We start from the raw sequence: 20,630 nt of genomic DNA, 5'->3' as shown, positions 1-20,630 counted from the left end.
AACTTAGTCGTGCCAATAGATTGGTAAATCCTCAAATCCTCGAATATCGAACAAAGAACTCTTAAAGAAAAGGAGCTAAGCCCCTCCTCGAAGGCAGTAAAAAATGACTAAGACTCCAAAGGAGTCGAGCCTCGATTAAGGGGAGGTGCACTTTGTTCGAGGGGAGGTGTTGGATGATGGAAGTCCCACATCGACTAATTTAGGGTGTGATCATGGGTTTATAAGTGAGGAATACTAACTCCATTTGTATGAGGCCTTTTGGGGAAGCCCAAAGCAAAGCCATGAGAGCTTATGCTCAAAGTGGACAATATCATACCATTGTGGAGAGTCGTGTTCGTCTAACATGGTATCAGTCTGTGGTTGCAGCTCTGCCTGATCTTCCACATCAGAAACGATTTCTTGAGATTAGTGGTGAGTGAGTTTCTTTTGTGTCGTGAGAAGTCTGTGACTCTGCAAGTCTTGTGTCAAAAGAACTTGTTTGGTATTACTGAGGTATGGCCAACACGATGAGTGATTTCCAAATCGTTGGAGGAATTAAGAAACTCAACAACAACAACTACAACACGTGGGCAACATGTATGATGACCTATTTACAAGGACAGGATCTTTGGGAGATCGTTGGCGGGTGCGAAACTACGCCGCCAGAGGATGATTCCAACGACGCCTTGCGCAAATGGAGAATCAAAGCAGGCAAAGCAATGTTTGCGTTGAAGATCACAATCGGAGAAGAGATGTTAGAACATATTTGGGATGACAAGACACCGAAAAAAGCATGGGACACGTTCGTGATGTTGTTCTCAAAGAAGAACGATACGAGGCTACAACTTCTAGAGAATGAGTTGTTGTCAATTACACAACGTGATATGACAATTGCTCAGTACTTCCACAAGGTCAAATCAATCTGTCGATAGATTACTGAACTAGACCCAAAGTCCGCCATTGTAGAATCTCGAATGAAGAGGATTATAATCCACGGATTACGACCGGAGAATATCGAAGCTTCATTACTGCTGGCCCACTCAACCAACACTTGTAGAGTTCGAAAATTTGTTAGCCAGCCAAGAAGCCATGGCTAAACAAATGGGAGGCTTCACATTGAAGGGTGAAGAAGAAGCACTCTACACGAGTGAAAGTCGGAGCAATAATAGGCCGTCTACCAAACGTGGATACAATGGTGACAAAAGAAGAAGCCACCAACCTGAGAGAGCTCAGAAGAACGACAACAAGAGTTTCCAAAGAACGAGATTTGGTGGTATTTGCTATAATTGCGGGAAAAAGGGCCACATGTCTAGAGATGCAGAGGTACTATGTCCCATAGAAGAAGACGAGTTAGCACTCATGGCGACAATGGAAGAGCATATCGATTATGAGGATGAATGGATCATTGATTCAGGATGCTTAAACCACATGATTGACGATCAAAGCGGTGCAATGGAAGAGGGGTGGCCCTTAGAGAAGGAAGTATTACCACGCCTTGAGAAAACTGAAGAAATTCTTCTCCAGGACATGGGAGAGCAAACTGAAGAAATTCTTCTCCAGGACATGGGGGAGCAAATTGAAGAGATTCTTCTCCAGAACATAGGGGAGCAAACTGAAGAGATTCTTCCACAAAAGACGGGGGAGCAAATTGTACACATTTGCTCAAGTGCTGATATGCCTGAAGATTCAAGTGACACTAGTGTTGGCGAGCAAGAAGTGACTCAACCAAGCGAGCCTAGTGAAAATGAAATGACACCTCAACAACTCAGACATTCAGAAATAATCCTAAAGGAAAATCTAGAGTATGCCAACGCAGTAGAAGACGAAGTTAATGAGCCAGAGACATATGAAGAAGCATCACAAAACTCAGCTTGGCAGAAAGCAATGGAGGAAGAAACTATAGCCCTAGAACAAAATCAGACTTGGGAATTAGTGTCAAGACCAAGAGATACCAAACTCATCTCTTGCAAGTGGGCTTACGAAATAATGTGTACCCCGGATGGATCAATCGTGAGATACAAAGCTCAGACTATAGATTCAGGGTTCTCTCAAGAATATGGACTAGATTATGATGAAACGATTAGTCTAGTGGCAAAGATCATTATCGTACAAGTTCCTCCAGTACTTACGGTAAATAAAGATTGGAAATTATGGCAGATGGATATGAATAATGCTTTCTTGCAGGGAGAGTTAAACAAAGAGTTCTACATGGACCAACCGAAAAAATTTGAAAATGAAGTTGGAGTCATTGATCAATATATGCAAAATCTGAAGAAGCCTTATTTGGATACAGCTCGACCGACCTTAAGATATGTCAAAGGAGACCACGATACCCGAAGATCAATCACTGGGTATGTGTTCAAGCTCGGTTCAAGAACAATTTTTTGGTGTAACAAAAGACAACCAACAATATCATTGTCAACTAAAGAAGCAGAGTACAGAGCAGTAGCTGGAGCAACTCAGGAAAATACATGCTTAAAACTTTTGATGGAAGATTGGCACCAGAAAATTGAGTATCCAATACCACTTTATTGCAACAATCAATCTGTGATTCGCCTTGCAGAAAATCCGGTGTTTCATGCTAGAACAAAGCATGTGGAGGTGCACTACCATTTCATAAGAGAGAAGGTCCTAAAGGAAGAAATCGAGATGCAGCAGATCAAGACAGATGACCAAGTGGCAGACTTGTTTACAAAAGGGCTGAATACTGGCAAACATGAGAGTTTTCGCTGTCAGCTCAACATGGTGCAGCGAATGAGGACTAGTGCTGAGGGGGAGTGTTGAAATATCATCACTAGCCCAATAGAGTCAAGCCCAATTATTGTACGAGCCCAATATATTTATTTTAGTAGAGATTTTAGGAGAAAGAGATCTAGATATTTTAGGAGAAAGATTCAAATTTGTTAGGTCTAGATTCAAATCGGTTAGGTCTAGATTTAGATTGGTTAAATATAGATTCTTTACTCTTAGTATAAATACCCGTCCACCCTACCTAGGTTAATCATCCAAGAAATCCAAAAACAATAAAAAGCAGAAGTATTCTACAGAGTGTCTTGTATTCTCTTCTCGATTGGTCTTAATAAATAGTGCGAGTGTTTCCCATAGTGAGTTGTGTTCAACATACTCCATCACAAAATAACAAAAATTATGGTTTCATACTTTTCAAATTATTGTCCTTAATGTTTCTTTGGAGCCCACCTTGTTAGATAAGGTTTCTATATGTTTTATTTTGGTGCACACAAATTCTCTCGAATTGCAAACTCTGGGAATCCAAGAAGAAAAGCATGGTGGAATTCCCGTGGACCTTTGCTGTACATGAAGTGTTGAGGAACACGGTGAAGCTGGCTGCTGAGCAGGTCGACCTGGCATGAGGATTCAAGGACGAACTCTCGAAAATGAAGGACTCTTTACTCATGGCACAAGCCATCCCAAGGGATGTTGAAAAAATGAAGGTAGACCTTGACTCCTTAAAGCTATGGGTGAAGAAGCTTGAAGATATCGTCTTCCAAGCTGATATTTTACTCAATGAGCTTGCTTATGAAGACGTTCGACTCAAAGTGGAAATCGGGAAAGATCTGTTGGTACGTAATATCTTTTCATTCTCCAAAAATTTCTTTGCTTTTCAACTCAAAATGGAAAATGAAATCAAAATCGTTACTAAAAAGTTTGATGAGTTAGTTTGTACAAAAAAATTCCTCCGAGATGTGTTGCTACAACATTTAGAATTGGAGTTATTGGGAGGGACACTGAAGTATCAAATATAGTGGATAAACTACTTGCTCTTAAGAATCAAGAAACTCATGTTGTTTTACCCATTGTTGGTACGGGTGGATTAGGAAAAACAATTCTGGTGAAGGAGGTTTTCCATCATGATATGATAAAGGAAGAATTTCGATACAACTATATGGGTATGTGTGTATGATCCTTTTAAAATCAACAAAATTTTACGAGCAATTGTGGGATCCTTGAATCCTACCTTTGGTGGCTCACATGAAAGGGAAGCCATACTTCAAAAGCTTAAAAATCTGTTGAGTGTCAAAAAGTATTTTCTTGTGCTCGATGATGTTTGGAATGAGGAACCCATTTTATGGAATGAGTTGAGGGATTGTTTGATAAAGATGAGTCAAAATGTTATTAGTGTTATAGTTGTGACTACTAGGAGAGATAAAGTTGCAGAAACTATGGAGACAAATTAGAGATATCATTTGAGGCAGTTATCATCATTGTTGGTCTTTATTTGAAAAATGTTCATTTGGAAGTGATTTACTAATACTTCCTGTTGTGATTTGAGAACAACTTGTTAAAAAATTTGGTGGTATACCATTGGTTGTGAAAGTGTTAGGAGGAATGGTGAAATCATGCAAGAATGACGATGAATTGCAATCAACTTTGGAAAATCTAGTGAGAATTGAATTACCAAAGAAATATCTTATTTTATCCACGATCAAATTAAGCGTTGACCGTCTACCACCTTTCTCATTGGAACAATGTTTTGTCTACTGTTCAAATTTTCCACCGGACTTTTGTTCAAATGTTCCAAACTCGAGGTTCTTAAAATTAATGATCTAAGTGCTGTAAAAAGCATTCGAAGCCAGTTTTACGGGAACTATTGCGATTGCAGAACTTTATTCCCGAAATTGAAAAAAACTTGATATTTTGCAAATGGACAATTTAAAGCAATGGGAAGAAGTTTCTACTACCAAAAACTCTACCACTTTTCCTCATCTCGAAAGCTTAACTATTTGTTCTTGTCTTAAACTAACGAATATTCCAAACATTTTTACAACTCATGGTCAAAGGTTGGAAGCTGACACGGTTAATGAAAGATTGTTTTCAAGCGTTCAAAGTCCTCCAAAGCTTCAATCTCTATGCATTTATAATTGTACAAGTTTGATAAAGTTACCAAACTGGTTCGAATTCTGTAGCTCACTCGTCGAGTTGTGAATAGACCACTTTCACGATGATATTTCCCCTTCAAATTTGCACCCTCCAAATTTGAAAAATATGCCAAACTTGTCTTCATTAAGACTCGAAAACTTTCCTAATTTGCCGGAAGGACTTGGTGGTATTCATAATTTGAAAATATTGGTAGTTGAAGGGCCAATGCAGGATTATGATTGGAGTCGATTCATACCCTTCAATTCACTTGAAGTTCTTGAGTTGCATGAAATAAGAACGATTAATTTAACACAGCTTCCTCGACAACATAGGTTCCTTATTGCTTTGAAATCGTTGTATATTAACAATTTTAATGGCCTTGAATCTCTGCTAGAATGGTTGGAAAACGTTACATCTTTGGAGACATTAGAGTTATGTTTGTGCAAAAATTTGAAAAATTTGCCCTCGAAAGAGACCATGTCAAATCTAACTAAATTGAATCATTTGAGAGTGCCGGGATGTTCTCAACTTAAAGTTGGTGAAGGTGGTGTTGAACGGGAAAAAGTTTCTCATGTACCCAATGTCTTTGTATTCTAACACAACTACTGTATGATGGTTTCTTCTCTTCGTACTTTCTTTTTTTTAATGTTTTTATTAGCGTATACTATATTAATTACTACTCCTTTATTAAGTCCATTATATTTGCGCTTCCCATCTTCCTTCTACTCTTATCTTAGCCCTATTCTGACACGCGTGTTGGGCTTATATGTTAGCATAGAGGAGAAGAAAATCAAAGGTTTTAGCCTTGTGAATATTGTACCTCATATCTCCTCGTGTTTGGAACTTCATGAAACCAATTCCTAAAGCTTCTATCAAAGATTACTTATTTGTTTAGATTGCTTTCAGGTGGTATTTGATTAAATCTCCTTAGAATTTGATTTAGTTTTGATTTGCACTGGTTTCTTACCTACGATAGATTTTTAGTTAGATTTTCTAAATATCTTTTTATATTCTCTATATATATATATATACAAAGCCTTCTTGCTCTTTATAATATATCTTCTCATCAACCATTCAATCATTCTTTCACTAACAAATTGGTATCAGAGCCTTCTTCTTAAGGGATATGTGAGATCAAAATGGAAGGAGAATCTAGTTCTTCAGCTGTTGCACTGGAGACAATTATCACATGTGGGCAGTTCGTATGGAGACTTATTTGGAGGCTTTGGATCTTTGGGAAGCAATAGAAGAGGATTACGAGGTCCCTCCACTTCCAGCAAATCCTACCGTAGCACAAATCAAAGCACATAAGGAAAAAAAAAAACAAGAAAATCAAAGGCAAAAGCTTGCCTATTTGCAGCTGTATCTCAAATGATCTTCATGAAAATAATGTCCCTCAAAACAGCAAAGGAAATCTGGGATTACCTCAAGGCTGAATATGAAGGAGATGAGAGGATTTGTGGAATGAAAGTTCTGAATTTAATTAGGGATTTCAAGTTGCAGAAGATGAAGGAGTCTGAGTTGGTGAAAGAGTACTTTGATAGACTTCTCAGCGTTGCCAACAAGGTGAGATTGCTTGGTTATGTGTTAGGTGATTCCAAGATCGTTGAAAAGTTGCTGGTCACTGTTCTAGAGAAGTTTAAAGCCATCATTACTACTCTAGAGAACACCAAAGACCTGTCAAATATTTCTCTTACAGAACTCTTGAATGCTTTACAAGCACAAGAACAAATGAGGTCTATGAGGCAAGAAGGGGTGATTGAAGGTGTCTTACCTGTTAAGCATCAAGACAACAGCAGATATAAAAACAAGAAATTTTTCAAAAACCAATCGACGAAAGGTCATCCACCATGCAAATGTTGGAGAGGACCTGACGCCAAATGCTCCAAATGTAAATCAACTTGGACGTGAAGCTGTGATCTACAAAGTCAAAGGTCAGGTGAAAGAAGTAGATGCACAGGTAGCTGATTAAGAATAAGAAGATTAATTGTTTGTGTTCACTTGTTTCTCAGGGCAAAGAATCAAGCGGGAGTTGATTGATTGAGAGTAGGTGCACAAATCATATGACATATGACAAGGAGCTTTTTTGAGGAATTAAGAGACACTGAAAACAAGAGAGTAAGGATTGGCAATGGTGAACACTTGGAAGTCAAGGGAAAAGGCAATAAGTGATCTATTAAGTGTTGGTCAGTTACTTGATAAAGGCTATAAAGTGTTGTTTGAGAATAAACAGTGCTTGATCAGAGATGCTAGTGGCAAAGACTTGTTTAATGTCAAAATGAAAGGAAAAAGCTTTGCTCTAAATCCGATGGAGAAAGAGTAGATGGCCTTTACATCCAGAGCTAGTGCCACTGAGATTTGGCACAAAAGACTTGGGCACTTTCATCATCATGGTTTACTTCAGATGCAGTCAAGGAAGCTAATAGAAGGACTCGTTGACATTGATAATGACATGCCTCTTTGCCGTGTTTGTAATTTTGGGAAGCAACATAGCCAACCCTTTCCTAACAGACATGGAGAGCCTAAAAAAAGCTGCAGCTAGTTCAGACTGATCTTTGTGGTGTTCAGAGAACACCATCATTAAATGGCAATCTTTATTACATTGTTTTTATTGATGATCTAACAAGAATGTATTGGATCTTCTTACTGAAGCAAAAGTCAGAAGTTGTGAGTGTATTTTAGAAATTCAAAGCTAGAGTTGAGAATGAAAGTGCATGCTTGATTCAGACTATAAGATCAGGTAATGGCAAGGAGTACACTTCATAAACTTTTAACAGGTTTTGTGAAGTGTATAAAATTGTACATCAATTGACACCACCATACACTCCTCAACAGAATGGTGTTAGTCAAAGGAGGAATAGATTCATAATGTAGATGACCGGATGCATGCTTCATGAGAATAATCTTCCAGAACGTTTTTGGGGAGAAGTAGCAAACACTGCTGTGTACTTGCAAAATCGAATTTTAACAAAAAGTTCTGAAGGACCTGACACCATTTGAAGCTTGGTATAGTTACAAACCTCTTTAAAGTTCCGCTTCATAATTCATGTTGATTCCAATGAATCTAAAATGAAACAATCAAAAGGCTATTAATCCTTTTTTTAGCATTCAAAAGAAGTAATTGATTGAGCAATTGACAGATGATCCAGGGGTTCGGTTCCGTAGGAACTTTTTATCTTCGGATTTCGAAAAGAATTAGTAAACCCCATCTTTAACGTTTGAACCATGATATGAAATGAGTTCGATAAAACAAGCAGAAATCCTATTTTGAAAATAACTAAAATACTAAGAATAATAAATAAAACAAGTGGTAAGCATGTAATATGTGGGTGGCTACCCCGAGGTACTATCTTATTATGAAGTAGTAGATTATTATGTGGAGTATCTCATTGGACAACTACTATGTCTATGTTCTTTCGTGTCAAAAGTATGGCAAAATTGAATTTTAACAAAAGCTGTGAAGGACCTGACACCATTTAGAAGCTTCATATAGTTACAAATCTCTTTAAAGTTCTTTAGAGTATTTTGGTGTCTTTGCTTCACTTACATTCCACAGGTCAAGCGTGATAAGCTTAACAAAAAGACAGAAGCTGGCATTTTTGTTGAGTATAGCACTATATCCAAAGCTTACAAAGTTTTCAAGCACACACTAGCCGTGTTATTGTGAGCCGAGATGTTCATTTTGCTGAAAATGAGCAATGAAATTGGGAAGAACTGACGAACGTGAATCAGATTTCTAATGCACCAAACAATTTAACCTTTGGTAGCATGTTAGAAGAGTCTGAAGTTGAACGACAAAAAGAGTTTGAAGATGTGCTTTGGTTGATGATGCACCTGTACAAGGTTGTGATATTTATCAAAGGTGTAATGTAGCTGTTTTTGAGCCTGCGGGTTCCATGGTGCAAAAAAACAGTCAACTTTGAATGGTTGTAATGCATGAGCTTTCGATGATCGAGAAAAATAAAACAAAGACAAGGAGGAGTATGATGGGTGTGGAGTAAGATGCGAAACAAAACCTGGGAGAAGATGGTCGACCTCGCAACACAAAGCCAAGGAGTAAGATGGGTGTTCCAAGAAAAAGCTGGAGTTTGCAACATCTAAACAAGGAGGAGTGTTAAAAGATCTGATCATTGTTACCAGATTTTCTACAAATTTTAGGTTGATTTTCTTTTTCTAAATATCTTTTTATATTCTTTCTATATATAGAGTTTTAGTATAGTAAAGGTTGCACATGTCTTGTCGGGTCCAGATATTCATGTGGTCGATTCTTATGAATCAGCTACTCCTTTAGTTTTCTTGAAACACCTTTCATTTTTACTCAAATGGAGCATCTTTTTTATAATCTCTTATATATTTATTGATGGTTTTGAACCTTAGAACGACTATTTGATTCTACCAAAAAAAAAAAAAAAAAATTAAAGTCAGTACTATATTAAACAACTTTTTGATATAATCAAATGGGCTATCGTTCCGCCACGAATCCAATAATGATACAAATCTTTTAATATTATATTCTTTTCAATGTACTAATCAATACCTTTGGTCCTAGAAAGTATTGTCATTCATGCAACAACTCAAAACATGGACATGCTCATAATTGCTCATTCTAAATATTGAGGTTTTCCTCAAATGTCGTTTTTCCTCTTCCCATTAGAATTGATATTTTAGTGGTTAATTTTTTAGACTATAGTACTACCAATATTTATGGTTGACTTCCATCCCTGAATAATCTACATGATTTATGTTTTTATTGTAATAAGTAACATGTATATAATTTTTAATAATAGAATAGAGTCCATAAATTAAAATAGAAAATTAAATATGAGAAAAAAATGTAGGAAAACCATTCCATTTATGAAAAAATATATAGAAATAGTGAATTTGTCTACAAAATAATGATTCAATTTGGCTTGGTTTTACTTTGNAAAAAAAAAAAAAAAAAAAAAAAAAAAAATTGATGCCCAGCAATGCTACTCTCACGCTTGTGTGCTACTTCCAATTGGTGTAATGGTTGGGGTTTGAGCAATGCTTCCAACCGATACACCCTCCGGGGTTAGAGAAATGCTCCCAACCGATGCACCCTTCGAGGTTAGAGCAGTGCTTCCAAATGGTGCATCCACTAGACTACTTCCAATTGGAGCAACTGTTGGGATTTGAGTTTCATGTGATCCAAGAGCACGAAATGAAAATTGATGATCGAGATTCACAACACCGGTGACATCAGGTGGTCAACATTGCCAAACAATCACTAATAAAGAGTGTGAAAGAGCTTGAAACCTTTATCCATGGCCATTGTGGAGCATCATCAAGTTGTAAGGTTACAATCTCGTTTCACAACTGATGAAGAGTAGCAATGGCGAAGGTGTGGGTGTTTGAATTTTTCTATAAATGTAAAGTCCTACATATAATTTTATAGGAAAATTATAATGAGAAAAGACCACCAAATTTAGAGAGGCTCTTATATTTTGTGGGTTCATAAGTATTCTAAGTATAGAATGTAGTTGAATTAATGTACGTTAATGTTATTCATTTTCAAGTTGAATAAATTACTCTTTAGATTTACATTTGTTTCTTGTGGTGCTTTCTGTTTCATCTGTCTTGTCTACTTCGAAACTGCAAGCTCTTCTCAGGTGAGCTTGGTTTTTGCTTGACGGGTAGATCTTCCCATTATTGAGGTGTCGACACACGACACTAATGAATTTCGGGTAGTCTTGGCTTCAACTCCCAACTGATTATAATTCTGACCGGCAACTGTCCTGCCCACTTCGGCACTCTTGACACACTTGCAAGGTCTTCGATCAACTCTTGGGTTCATTTCTCTTGACTGTCTTGCCCGACTAGACACACAAAGTGTGGCTCTGATACCAATTGTCACGGTCCTATATCTTTGACCGTGCGGCGTTGTGATCTATACACGCTCACGACCAGCCTTAAGGGAAAATTAAGCCCCATTATATTTTTCGCCCCGGCTTTGTGGCTTCGTCGAACCTTAGGCGAGGTTTGTCTTCGCCAATCGAACATCGCTTGTGCGGAATCCAAGCTTGTTCAACCACACACGCCGCCTGTGCGTGTATGTTCAATCATCTGCGACATATCCGACTTGCCTCTACGCTAGGCCAACTCATTCGGCTCGACCTTGCCTCTGCTCGGGCCAAGGTCTCTCAATACAACGTCGCATCTCGTCGTGCCATCTCGATCCCCTTCGATAGGGTCCATATGTCTTGACACCATCCCGAGTCTCGGGATGTCGTCGCTCATCACAACTCAAAAGTGTGCATAGATATGAAAATATTATTACTCAACGAAAGAAAACAGATTTAAGAATGAGAAAAAGAATTGGGATCGAATGTTCTATCTTCATTGATATTCACGACCTTTAAATAGGATACAAGATACTAAATAATATCTACCAAGAAAATATAAACTAACTAAATCCTGATAATAAAATAAAATATACTACTATTCAAATTCAACGGATTAAGATATCTAAGATATATTTCCTAACTAATATATTCTGAAAGATTACGAATATCATATATTCCATAACTAATTCAAACTAAAATAAGTTGCACTAAATTGTGACAGCCTCCCTTAGTGCAAGCTTATTTCTCAATAACTCCGAGAGCTTCTACGAAAAACTTCAAACTTCACTTTGGCAAGTGCCTTAGTAAATATGTTTGCAACTTGCTCATTAGTATGTATTTCCTGCAATTCAACATCCTGCATTAACACGTTCTCTCGAACAAAATAATCTACGAGGAATTTCTTCCAGTTAGGCTTGCGTATGGACTTCTTAGGCCCGCCACCACCTGAATAAGACACTGACACATCATGTTCAATGATTTCCTTCTTAACAAGTTCCACATCGCATCGATTCAATTCTAATGAGAAAGAGTAATAATTCATCTCAACTTGTGCAGACTCAGCATACTCCATACACCGGTGAATTACATCACTGGTAGACTGCAAAAACTCTTGATCTGCAGAAGCTTTATATCCTTGATCAAGGTCCAAGTCATCCTTACTATGATCATCAAGGGCATGCTTGAGCTTTTGAGCAAGGGACTCATCTTCTTCAGCTACCCAACCATCATGCTCATCGCAAGCACTGTCACCGTTGTCACTAGATGCATAGTCCTGACTTAAGAGGGTATCAAATCGATCATCCAAAAGCTGTCGAGTTCGTGGCTTATCAACATCATCCTCCACATGGTCAACATCTGCATCCTCAAAAATGTCATCGCCAAAAGATTTGTTATTAATAATATTCTGGCTTCCTGTCGCCTTCTCAGAATCCTTAGCCACACTAAACTTATTATCCATTGAACCATCCTCCCCTTCTTCACATAAATTTACCTGAACTACGAAATCCTCCTCCAAGTCCTCAACATCAAAACCAAATCGTGATAAATCATCATCATCAAGCAGTGCAGCTATTTCTGGGTCAGACTGGGGCGGAGCATCAGTAGCCGAATCCTGTAAATTGGTAGTTTGATCTAAATTCTCCAAGATGAGAAAATCGTCAGCCTCAGAGGGGACGTAAAGACCGTCAAGATCGTCAAACGTTAGCTCGACAACTTCATTTTCGTCGAATCTCAAATCCAAGGCCGTGGAGTAAACAGAAGGGTCATCAGGGGCAATAGAATTGAAATCGGAGAAAAAGAGAGAGTCCAGATGCGAAATTTGGAGAGAATCAAACTCAGAAGCGTAAGTAGTGGAATTAGAATTTTGATCACCTGTAGAAACATCATCTTGATATACGGCTGAAGTCACATTTGTTGGCTGGTCAAGAACCTCAGTGGTTAAGCAATATTCCCAAATTGGATCTGGAGAACTTTTATTTTCATGTACCGCATTTGCTTCTGATTCCTGCATCTTGACTCGACAATTTGGTTTAATATGGCCTGGCTTTCCGCAATGATCACACACCACTTTCGCCTGACAATCTCGTTTAAAGTGGCCTGGTTTTCCACACCTGTAACAAGCTTTAAATGGCTTCTTTGACGACTCGTCACTTCTGAATTGATTCTCATTGCTAGATGAAGGCCTTCAGTGAAAATTCTGTCTCCTTTGATCTTTGACATACGACACACCTTCTAACTTTGGGGAAAACTCGTTGCTGGTAGTCATTTGCTTAATCAAGGCTTCCTGATTGGAAAGAAGATTCTCCAATTCAATTACCGTAGGTTGATTTGCCCACCCTTGTATTGAGGAAACAAAGGGCATAAACTCTTTTCGTAATCCACGAATAACATAACGCCGTAATCGAGCCTCACTCACTGGCTCCTCAGCATCTAATTCTGAAATTTCAGAACATAGATTTTTCACCTTCAAAAAATATTCTTCAACAGAAAAATGACCTTGAGTTACCATAGCTAGTTCCTTCTCTAGAAATTGCAGTCGAGCGGTATTTTTCTTAGTGAACAACTTTTGAAGTGTATCCCATACTTGCTTTGGTGACTTTAAATCACGAACATGATCAATATACTCCTTGCTAATCAAAGTTCGCAAGGTAAATAAGGCTTTTCCGCACTTGATCTTCCATTGTTGACGTAATTTTGCATTTTGTGGAGTATCGGCTGGAATTTCTTTGTCATCACCTTCAATTAAATCCCATAAATCTAGTCCTTGTAGATAAGCTTCCATGCATAACTTCCAATAACTATAGTCATTGCCAACCAGCTTTTCCATAGCTACACCCATAGAAGCACTCCCACTATTCATCTCGTTGAGTAATAATATTAAACCGTACCAACTTGGCTCTGATACCAACTGACGCAATATCTACCACTCAAAAGTGTGCATAGATATGAAAATATTATTACTCAACGAAAGAAAACAGATTTAAGAATGAGAAAAAGAATTGGGATCGAATGTTCTATCTTCATTCATATTCACGACCTTTAAATAGGATACAAGATACTAAATAATATCTACCAAGAAAATATAAACTAACTAAATCGTGATAATAAAATAAAATATACTACTATTCAAATTCAACTGATTACGATATCTAAGATATATTTCCTAACTAATATATTCTGGAAGATTACGAATATCATATATTCCATAACTAATTCAAACTAAAATAAGTTCCACTAAATTGTGACAAATTCAAGCCCTTTTTAACACATTTAAATCATTGTCATCACAGTCTTCTCTTTCCGAACACTCCATGTAATATTTCAGTACTAAATTTGTACTCATGGCCTCCTTTTTATTTTTGACTTACTCAAGAGGTAAAAGGCTTAATTTACGTTTAAGGTTTTTTAAAGGTCCAAGCTCCTCAATTTTAGGTACTTCATCAAATCCAACTACAAAAATAGAAAGGTTTGAAGTTGAGTCATTCCACTTAAATGTTTAGGCATTTGCTTGGTTTGATTTGAATAATAAAAATCAAATTCTAAATGTGGTAAGTTGACCAACTTTCTCAACTTTGTAGGAAGCATTATGTCACATGAGTTTCAAAGCCTCCAAATTGTAAAGCAAAATAATAGATTTTGAGAGTTTGTTTATTTTAGACTTTGAAATGTCAAGATACCTCAAATGCTTCAATTTAGGGATTGTATCTAATATTTCATTTATGAACCCATAATTATTTATGAAAATGTGCCAGTAGATGAAGTTGGTGATCATATCCTGATTATCAAAGTGTACATTTTCACAGCAATAAACTATTTTTCTTTTTTGACGAATCGAAAGAACTTAATCACCTTCTAATTTTTCATTCGTTACGAGGTGCCTTCTCAAATTTTGATCATTTGAAATAGCACAGGTATATATGATCATGCATCTTAAGATATATAATTTTACCTCTTATCCTTGAAAACATCTTGAAACAAGGAATGAAACAACCAAACATCTAAATACCTCGCTCCAATATCCTTCATTGTTACATTGCTTCCATTGGGTAGTTGAATAAACCCTTGTGTTGTCCACATTTGAACAAATGCTTCCTTGTAGAAGCAAAAGTCCGGTGGAAAATTTGAACAGAACATAAAACATTGTTTTAATGAGGAAGATGGTAGAGGGTCCACGCTTAATTTGATTGTGGATAAAATAAGATGTTCCTTTAGTAATTTAATTCTCACTAGATTTTCCAAAGTCGATTGCAATTCATCGTCATTTTGCATGATTTCACCATTCCTCCTAACACTTTCAAAACCAATGGTATACCACCAAATTTTTTAACAAGTTGTTCTCGAATCACATCAGGAATTATTGGTTAATCACTTCTGAATGCACATTTAAAAAAAAAAAAAAAACCAACAATGATCGTCCGATAATTGCCTCAAATGATGTCTGTAATTTGTCTCCATAATTCCTGCAACTTTATCGCTCCTATTAGTCACAACTGGAACACTTCCAACATTTTGATTGATCTTTAGCAAAAAAAGCCCTCAACTCATTCTATGGAATGAGTTCCTCATTCCAAACATCATCAAGCACAACAAAATATTTTTTGACACTCAATAGATTTTTTAGCTCCCGAATTATGACTCTCCTTTCATCTGAGCCACCAAATGTAGGATTCAAGGATCCCAAAATTGCTCGTAAAATTTTGTTGATTTTAAAAGGATCAGACACACATACCCATATAGTTGTATCAAAATTCTTTCTTATCATATCATGATGGAAAACGTCCTTCATCAAAGTTGTTTTTCCTAATCCACGTGTACCAATGATGGGTAAAATAACCAGAGTTTCTTGATGTCACAATTTAGTGCAACTTATTTTAGTTTGAATATATGATATTCGTAATCTTCCAGAATATATTAGTTAGGAAATATATCTTAGATATCGTAATCAGTTGAATTTGAATAGTAGTATATTTTATTTTATTATCACAATTTAGTTAGTTTATATTTTCTTGGTAGATATTATTTAGTATCTTGTATCCTATTTAAAGGTCGTGAATATGAATGAAGATAGAACATTCGATCCCAATTCTTTTTCTCATTCTTAAATCTGTTTTCTTTCGTTGAGTAATAATATTTTCATATCTATGCACACTTTTGAGTGGTAGATATTGCGTCAGTTGGTATCAGAGCCAAGTTGGTACGGTTTAATATTATTACTCAACGAGATGAATAGTGGGAGTGCTTCTATGGGTGTAGCTATGGAAAAGCTGGTTGGCAATGACTATAGTTATTGGAAGTTATGCATGGAAGCTTATCTACAAGGACAAGATTTATGGGATTTAATTGAAGGTGATGACAAAGAAATTCCAGCCGATACTCCACAAAATGCAAAATTACGTCAACAATGGAAGATCAAGTGCGGAAAAGCCTTATTTACCTTGCGAACTTTGATTAGCAAGGAGTATATTGATCATGTTCGTGATTTAAAGTCACCAAAGCAAGTATGGGATACACTTCAAAAGTTGTTCACTAAGAAAAATACCGCTCGACTGCAATTTCTAGAGAAGGAACTAGCTATGGTAACTCAAGGTCATTTTTCTGTTGAAGAATATTTTTTGAAGGTGAAAAATCTATGTTCTGAAATTTCAGAATTAGATGCTGAGGAGCCAGTGAGTGAGGCTCGATTACGGCGTTATGTTATTCGTGGATTACGAAAAGAGTTTATGCCCTTTGTTTCCTCAATACAAGGGTGGGCAAATCAACCTACGGTAATTGAATTGGAGAATCTTCTTTCCAATCAGGAAGCCTTGATTAAGCAAATGACTAGCAGCAACGAGTTTTCCCCAAAGTTAGAAGGTGTGTCCTATGTCAAAGATCAAAGGAGACAGAATTTTCACTGAAGGCCTTCATCTAGCAATGAGAATCAATTCAGAAGTGACGAGTCGTCAAAGAAGCCATTTAAAGCTTGTTACAGGTGTGGAAAACCAGGCCACTTTAAACGAGATTGTCAGGCGAAAGTGGTGTGTGATCATTGCGGAAAGCCAGGCCATATTAAACCAAATTGTCGAGTCAAGATGCAGGAATCAGAAGCAAATGCGGTACATGAAAATAAAAGTTCTCCAGATCCAATTTGGGAATATTGCTTAACCACTGAGGTTCTTGACCAGCCAACAAATGTGACTTCAGCCGTATATCAAGATGATGTTTCTACAGGTGATCAAAATTCTAATTCCACTACTTACGCTTCTGAGTTTGATTCTCTCCAAATTTCGCATCTGGACTCTCTCTTTTTCTCCGATTTCAATTCTATTGCCCCTGATGACCCTTCTGTTTACTCCACGGCCTTGGATTTGAGATTCGACGAAAATGAAGTTGTCGAGCTAACGTTTGACGATCTTGACGGTCTTTACGTCCCCTCTGAGGCTGACGATTTTCTCATCTTGGAGAATTTAGATCAAACTACCAATTTACAGGATTCGGCTACTGATGCTCCGCCCCAGTCTGACCCAGAAATAGCTGCACTGCTTGATGATGATGATTTATCACGATTTGGTTTTGATGTTGAGGACTTGGAGGAGGATTTCGTAGTTCAGGTAAATTTATGTGAAGAAGGGGAGGATGGTTCAATGGATAATAAGTTTAGTGTGGCTAAGGATTCTGAGAAGGCGACAGGAAGCCAGAATATTATTAATAACAAATCTTTTGGCGATGACATTTTTGAGGATGCAGATGTTGACCATGTGGAGGATGATGTTGACCATGTGGAGGATGATGTTGATAAGCCACGAACTCGACAGCTTTTGGATGATCGATTTGATACCCTCTTAAGTCAGGACTATGCATCTAGTGACAACGGTGACAGTGCTTGCGATGAGCATGATGGTTGGGTAGCTGAAGAAGATGAGTCCCTTGCTCAAAAGCTCAAGCATGCCCTTGATGATCATAGTAAGGATGACTTGGACCTTGATCAAGGATATAAAGCTTCTGCAGATCAAGAGTTTTTGCAGTCTACCAGTGATGTAATTCACCGGTGTATGGAGTATGCTGAGTCTGCACAAGTTGAGATGAATTATTACTCTTTCTCATTAGAATTGAATCGATGCGATGTGGAACTTGTTAAGAAGGAAATCATTGAACATGATGTGTCAGTGTCTTATTCAGGTGGTGGCGGGCCTAAGAAGTCCATACGCAAGCCTAACTGGAAGAAATTCCTCGTAGATTATTTTGTTCGAGAGAACGTGTTAATGCAGGATGTTGAATTGCAGGAAATACATACTAATGAGCAAGTTGCAAACATATTTACTAAGGCACTTGCCAAAGTGAAGTTTGAAGTTTTTCGTAGAAGCTCTCGGAGTTATTGAGAAATAAGCTTGCACTAAGGGAGGCTGTCACAATTTAGTGCAACTTATTTTAGTTTGAATTAGTTATGGAATATATGATATTCGTAATCTTTCAGAATATATTAGTTAGGAAATATATCTTAGATATCGTAATCAGTTGAATTTCAATAGTAGTATATTTTATTTTATTATCAGGATTTAGTTAGTTTATATTTTCTTGGTAGATATTATTTAGTATCTTGTATCCTATTTAAAGGTCGTGAATATCAATGAAGATAGAACATTCGATCCCAATTCTTTTTCTCATTCTTAAATCTGTATTCTTTTGTTGAGTAATAATATTTTCATATCTATGCACACTTTTGAGTGGTAGATATTGCGTCATAATCACACAAAAACCTTCAAGCATTGATGCAATGGAGTGTTGAAAGAGAAGATTGTGATGACAATGATTTGAATGTGTTAAAAAGGGCTTCAATCACACAAAAACCAAGCATTGATGATTCATAACTTTGCAGGTGATTTGACCAACGTTATTTTTGCTGAAAGCTTAGTTGAGCTAAATCTAGACTGCTCCAAAAGATGTAGAACTTTACCAATGTTGGAACAGTTGTCCAAACTTGAGGTTCTTAAAATTAACGAGCTAAGTGCTATAAAAAGTATTGGAAGCCAATTTTATGGGAATTATCGTGAGAGCATAACTTTATTCCTGAAATTGAAAAAATTTGATATTTTATAAATAGATAATTTAGAGAAATGGGAAGAAGTTGCTCCTCATGACAAATCCTACCACTTTTCCTTATTTCAAAAGCTTAACTACTTGTTCCCCTCTCAAACTAACAAATATTCCAAACATTTTTATAACTCATGGTCAGAGGTTGGAAGCTGACACAGTTAAAATCCTCCTTAGCTTCAATCTCTTTATAATTGTTGAAGTTTCAAAATCCCCTTAAAATTTGCACCCTCCAAAATTGCAAAATATGCCGAACTTGTCTTCATTAAGACTCAAGAACTTTCATAATTTGTGCGAGGGGCTTGGTGGTATACATAACCTGAAAACATGGGCTTGGTGGTATACATAACCTGAAAACATTGGTAGTTGAAGGGCCAATGCAGGATTATGATTGGAGTCAGATTTCAGGTATTAATTTAACACAATTTCCTTGACAACTTGGGTTCCTCACTACTTTAAGATTGTTGTATATTAACAATTTTAATGGCCTTAAATCTTTGCCAGAATGATTGGGAAACGTTACATCTTTGGAGACATTAGAATTATGTTTGTGCAAAAATTTGAAAAACTTACCCTTAGAGTTACGTTTGTGCAAAAATTTGAAAAACTTAAACTTACCCTCGTAAGAAGCCATGTCAAATTTAACCAAATTGAATCATTTGAGAGTGTTGGGATGTTCTCAGCTTGAGGTTGGTGAAGGTGGTGTTGAACGGAAAAAAGTTACTCATATACCCAACGTCTTTGTATTCGAACACAACTACTTTATGATGGTCTCTTTTCTTCTTACTTTTTTTTCTTTTAATATTTTTATTAGCATAAGTTAAATTATAATTATATTCCTTATACTTTAAGAATTGTTTAATTTTGTTACTGTATTAATTACTACTCTTATCTTAGCCCTGTTCTTTTTAACTTATTTTCCCAACACACTTATTACCTTTTTATGGATTTTGATTCTAGTTCTTTTTGTCATTTTTTTTAATTTCGAGTTAACGTATTTTGTGTTAAAAGATTATCACTATTTCTATAGAGTCAGGTCCAATCATTACGAAAGATCAATTATTAAGAAGTCCAATCATTCTCGTAAATTTCGATGCGATCGTTATCTCAAAATATTCTCCCAGTGTATCATCACCCCTTTAAATACGTGGTTGCAAATTAAAAACTCATTTTCTCTCCATGAAAAATCAATATTTTAAACAAATATTCTATTCTCCCAACCATCTTTTGATTAATTTTTTCTCTATAGGTTTTGATGGAAATTTTTCACTTATGATTTTGTACTTCCTTATTGCCATAGCTGATCTTTTTATTATCCCCTACACTTCTCTTTAATAACAAGTTGAATTACTCTCCTTTGCTTAAAAGAAGGTACTCGAGTCATCCTCGATAACATTCACGAATTTGCCTATAAACCCACGATCTATTGTCCACTTGAAAGGATAGTCTCAATAGCTACTACTCAAAATGACATTATGTCATAGAAAATTCAATTTTTAGAGGGAACCAACGTAATCATTTAACCTACGAGGCCTCCTTATGAAATCTTGAAAGTAAAATTTTTTTGATGGTTTAAGATGTGCTTTAGTTTTCTTACTACATATGAATAGAAACTTAACCGGTTCAATTTTTCATAACACAAAAGTTAAATTTAGTATTTTTATAATGATGCCAATAGAACTATAGTATTAATTAAAAAAAAATTATTAGGGAAGTCGTGACCATTCATTTTCTCTCTATTTAAATAAATCATTATTGTAAACAAATATTTTAAAGTGAATGTCTCCCAATTATTGTCCTAACTTTTTTTTTTTTTTTTTTTTTTTTTTTTTTTTTTTT

The 20,630-nt window shown here is 36.5% G+C and overlaps 1 protein-coding gene across 1 annotated transcript; it reads left to right on the top strand.

The window, feature by feature from the left end:
- The first annotated feature begins 3,374 nt into the window (after positions 1-3,374).
- LOC111432750 (disease resistance protein RGA2-like) lies at positions 3,375-6,893 on the top strand. The gene is made up of 5 exons (XM_023069684.1): positions 3,375-3,556; positions 3,658-3,887; positions 6,263-6,612; positions 6,698-6,817; positions 6,870-6,893. Exons 1-5 carry the CDS (start codon positions 3,375-3,377, stop codon positions 6,891-6,893), a joined length of 906 nt encoding a protein of 301 aa, XP_022925452.1.
- The last annotated feature ends 13,737 nt before the right edge of the window (positions 6,894-20,630 follow it).

Source organism: Cucurbita moschata, unplaced genomic scaffold, assembly GCF_002738365.1.
Source record: "Cucurbita moschata cultivar Rifu unplaced genomic scaffold, Cmos_1.0 Cmo_Scf00040, whole genome shotgun sequence".
In the NCBI taxonomy this organism is placed as follows: Eukaryota; Viridiplantae; Streptophyta; class Magnoliopsida; order Cucurbitales; family Cucurbitaceae; genus Cucurbita; species Cucurbita moschata.
This window is presented reverse-complemented; position numbering and strand designations above follow the sequence as displayed.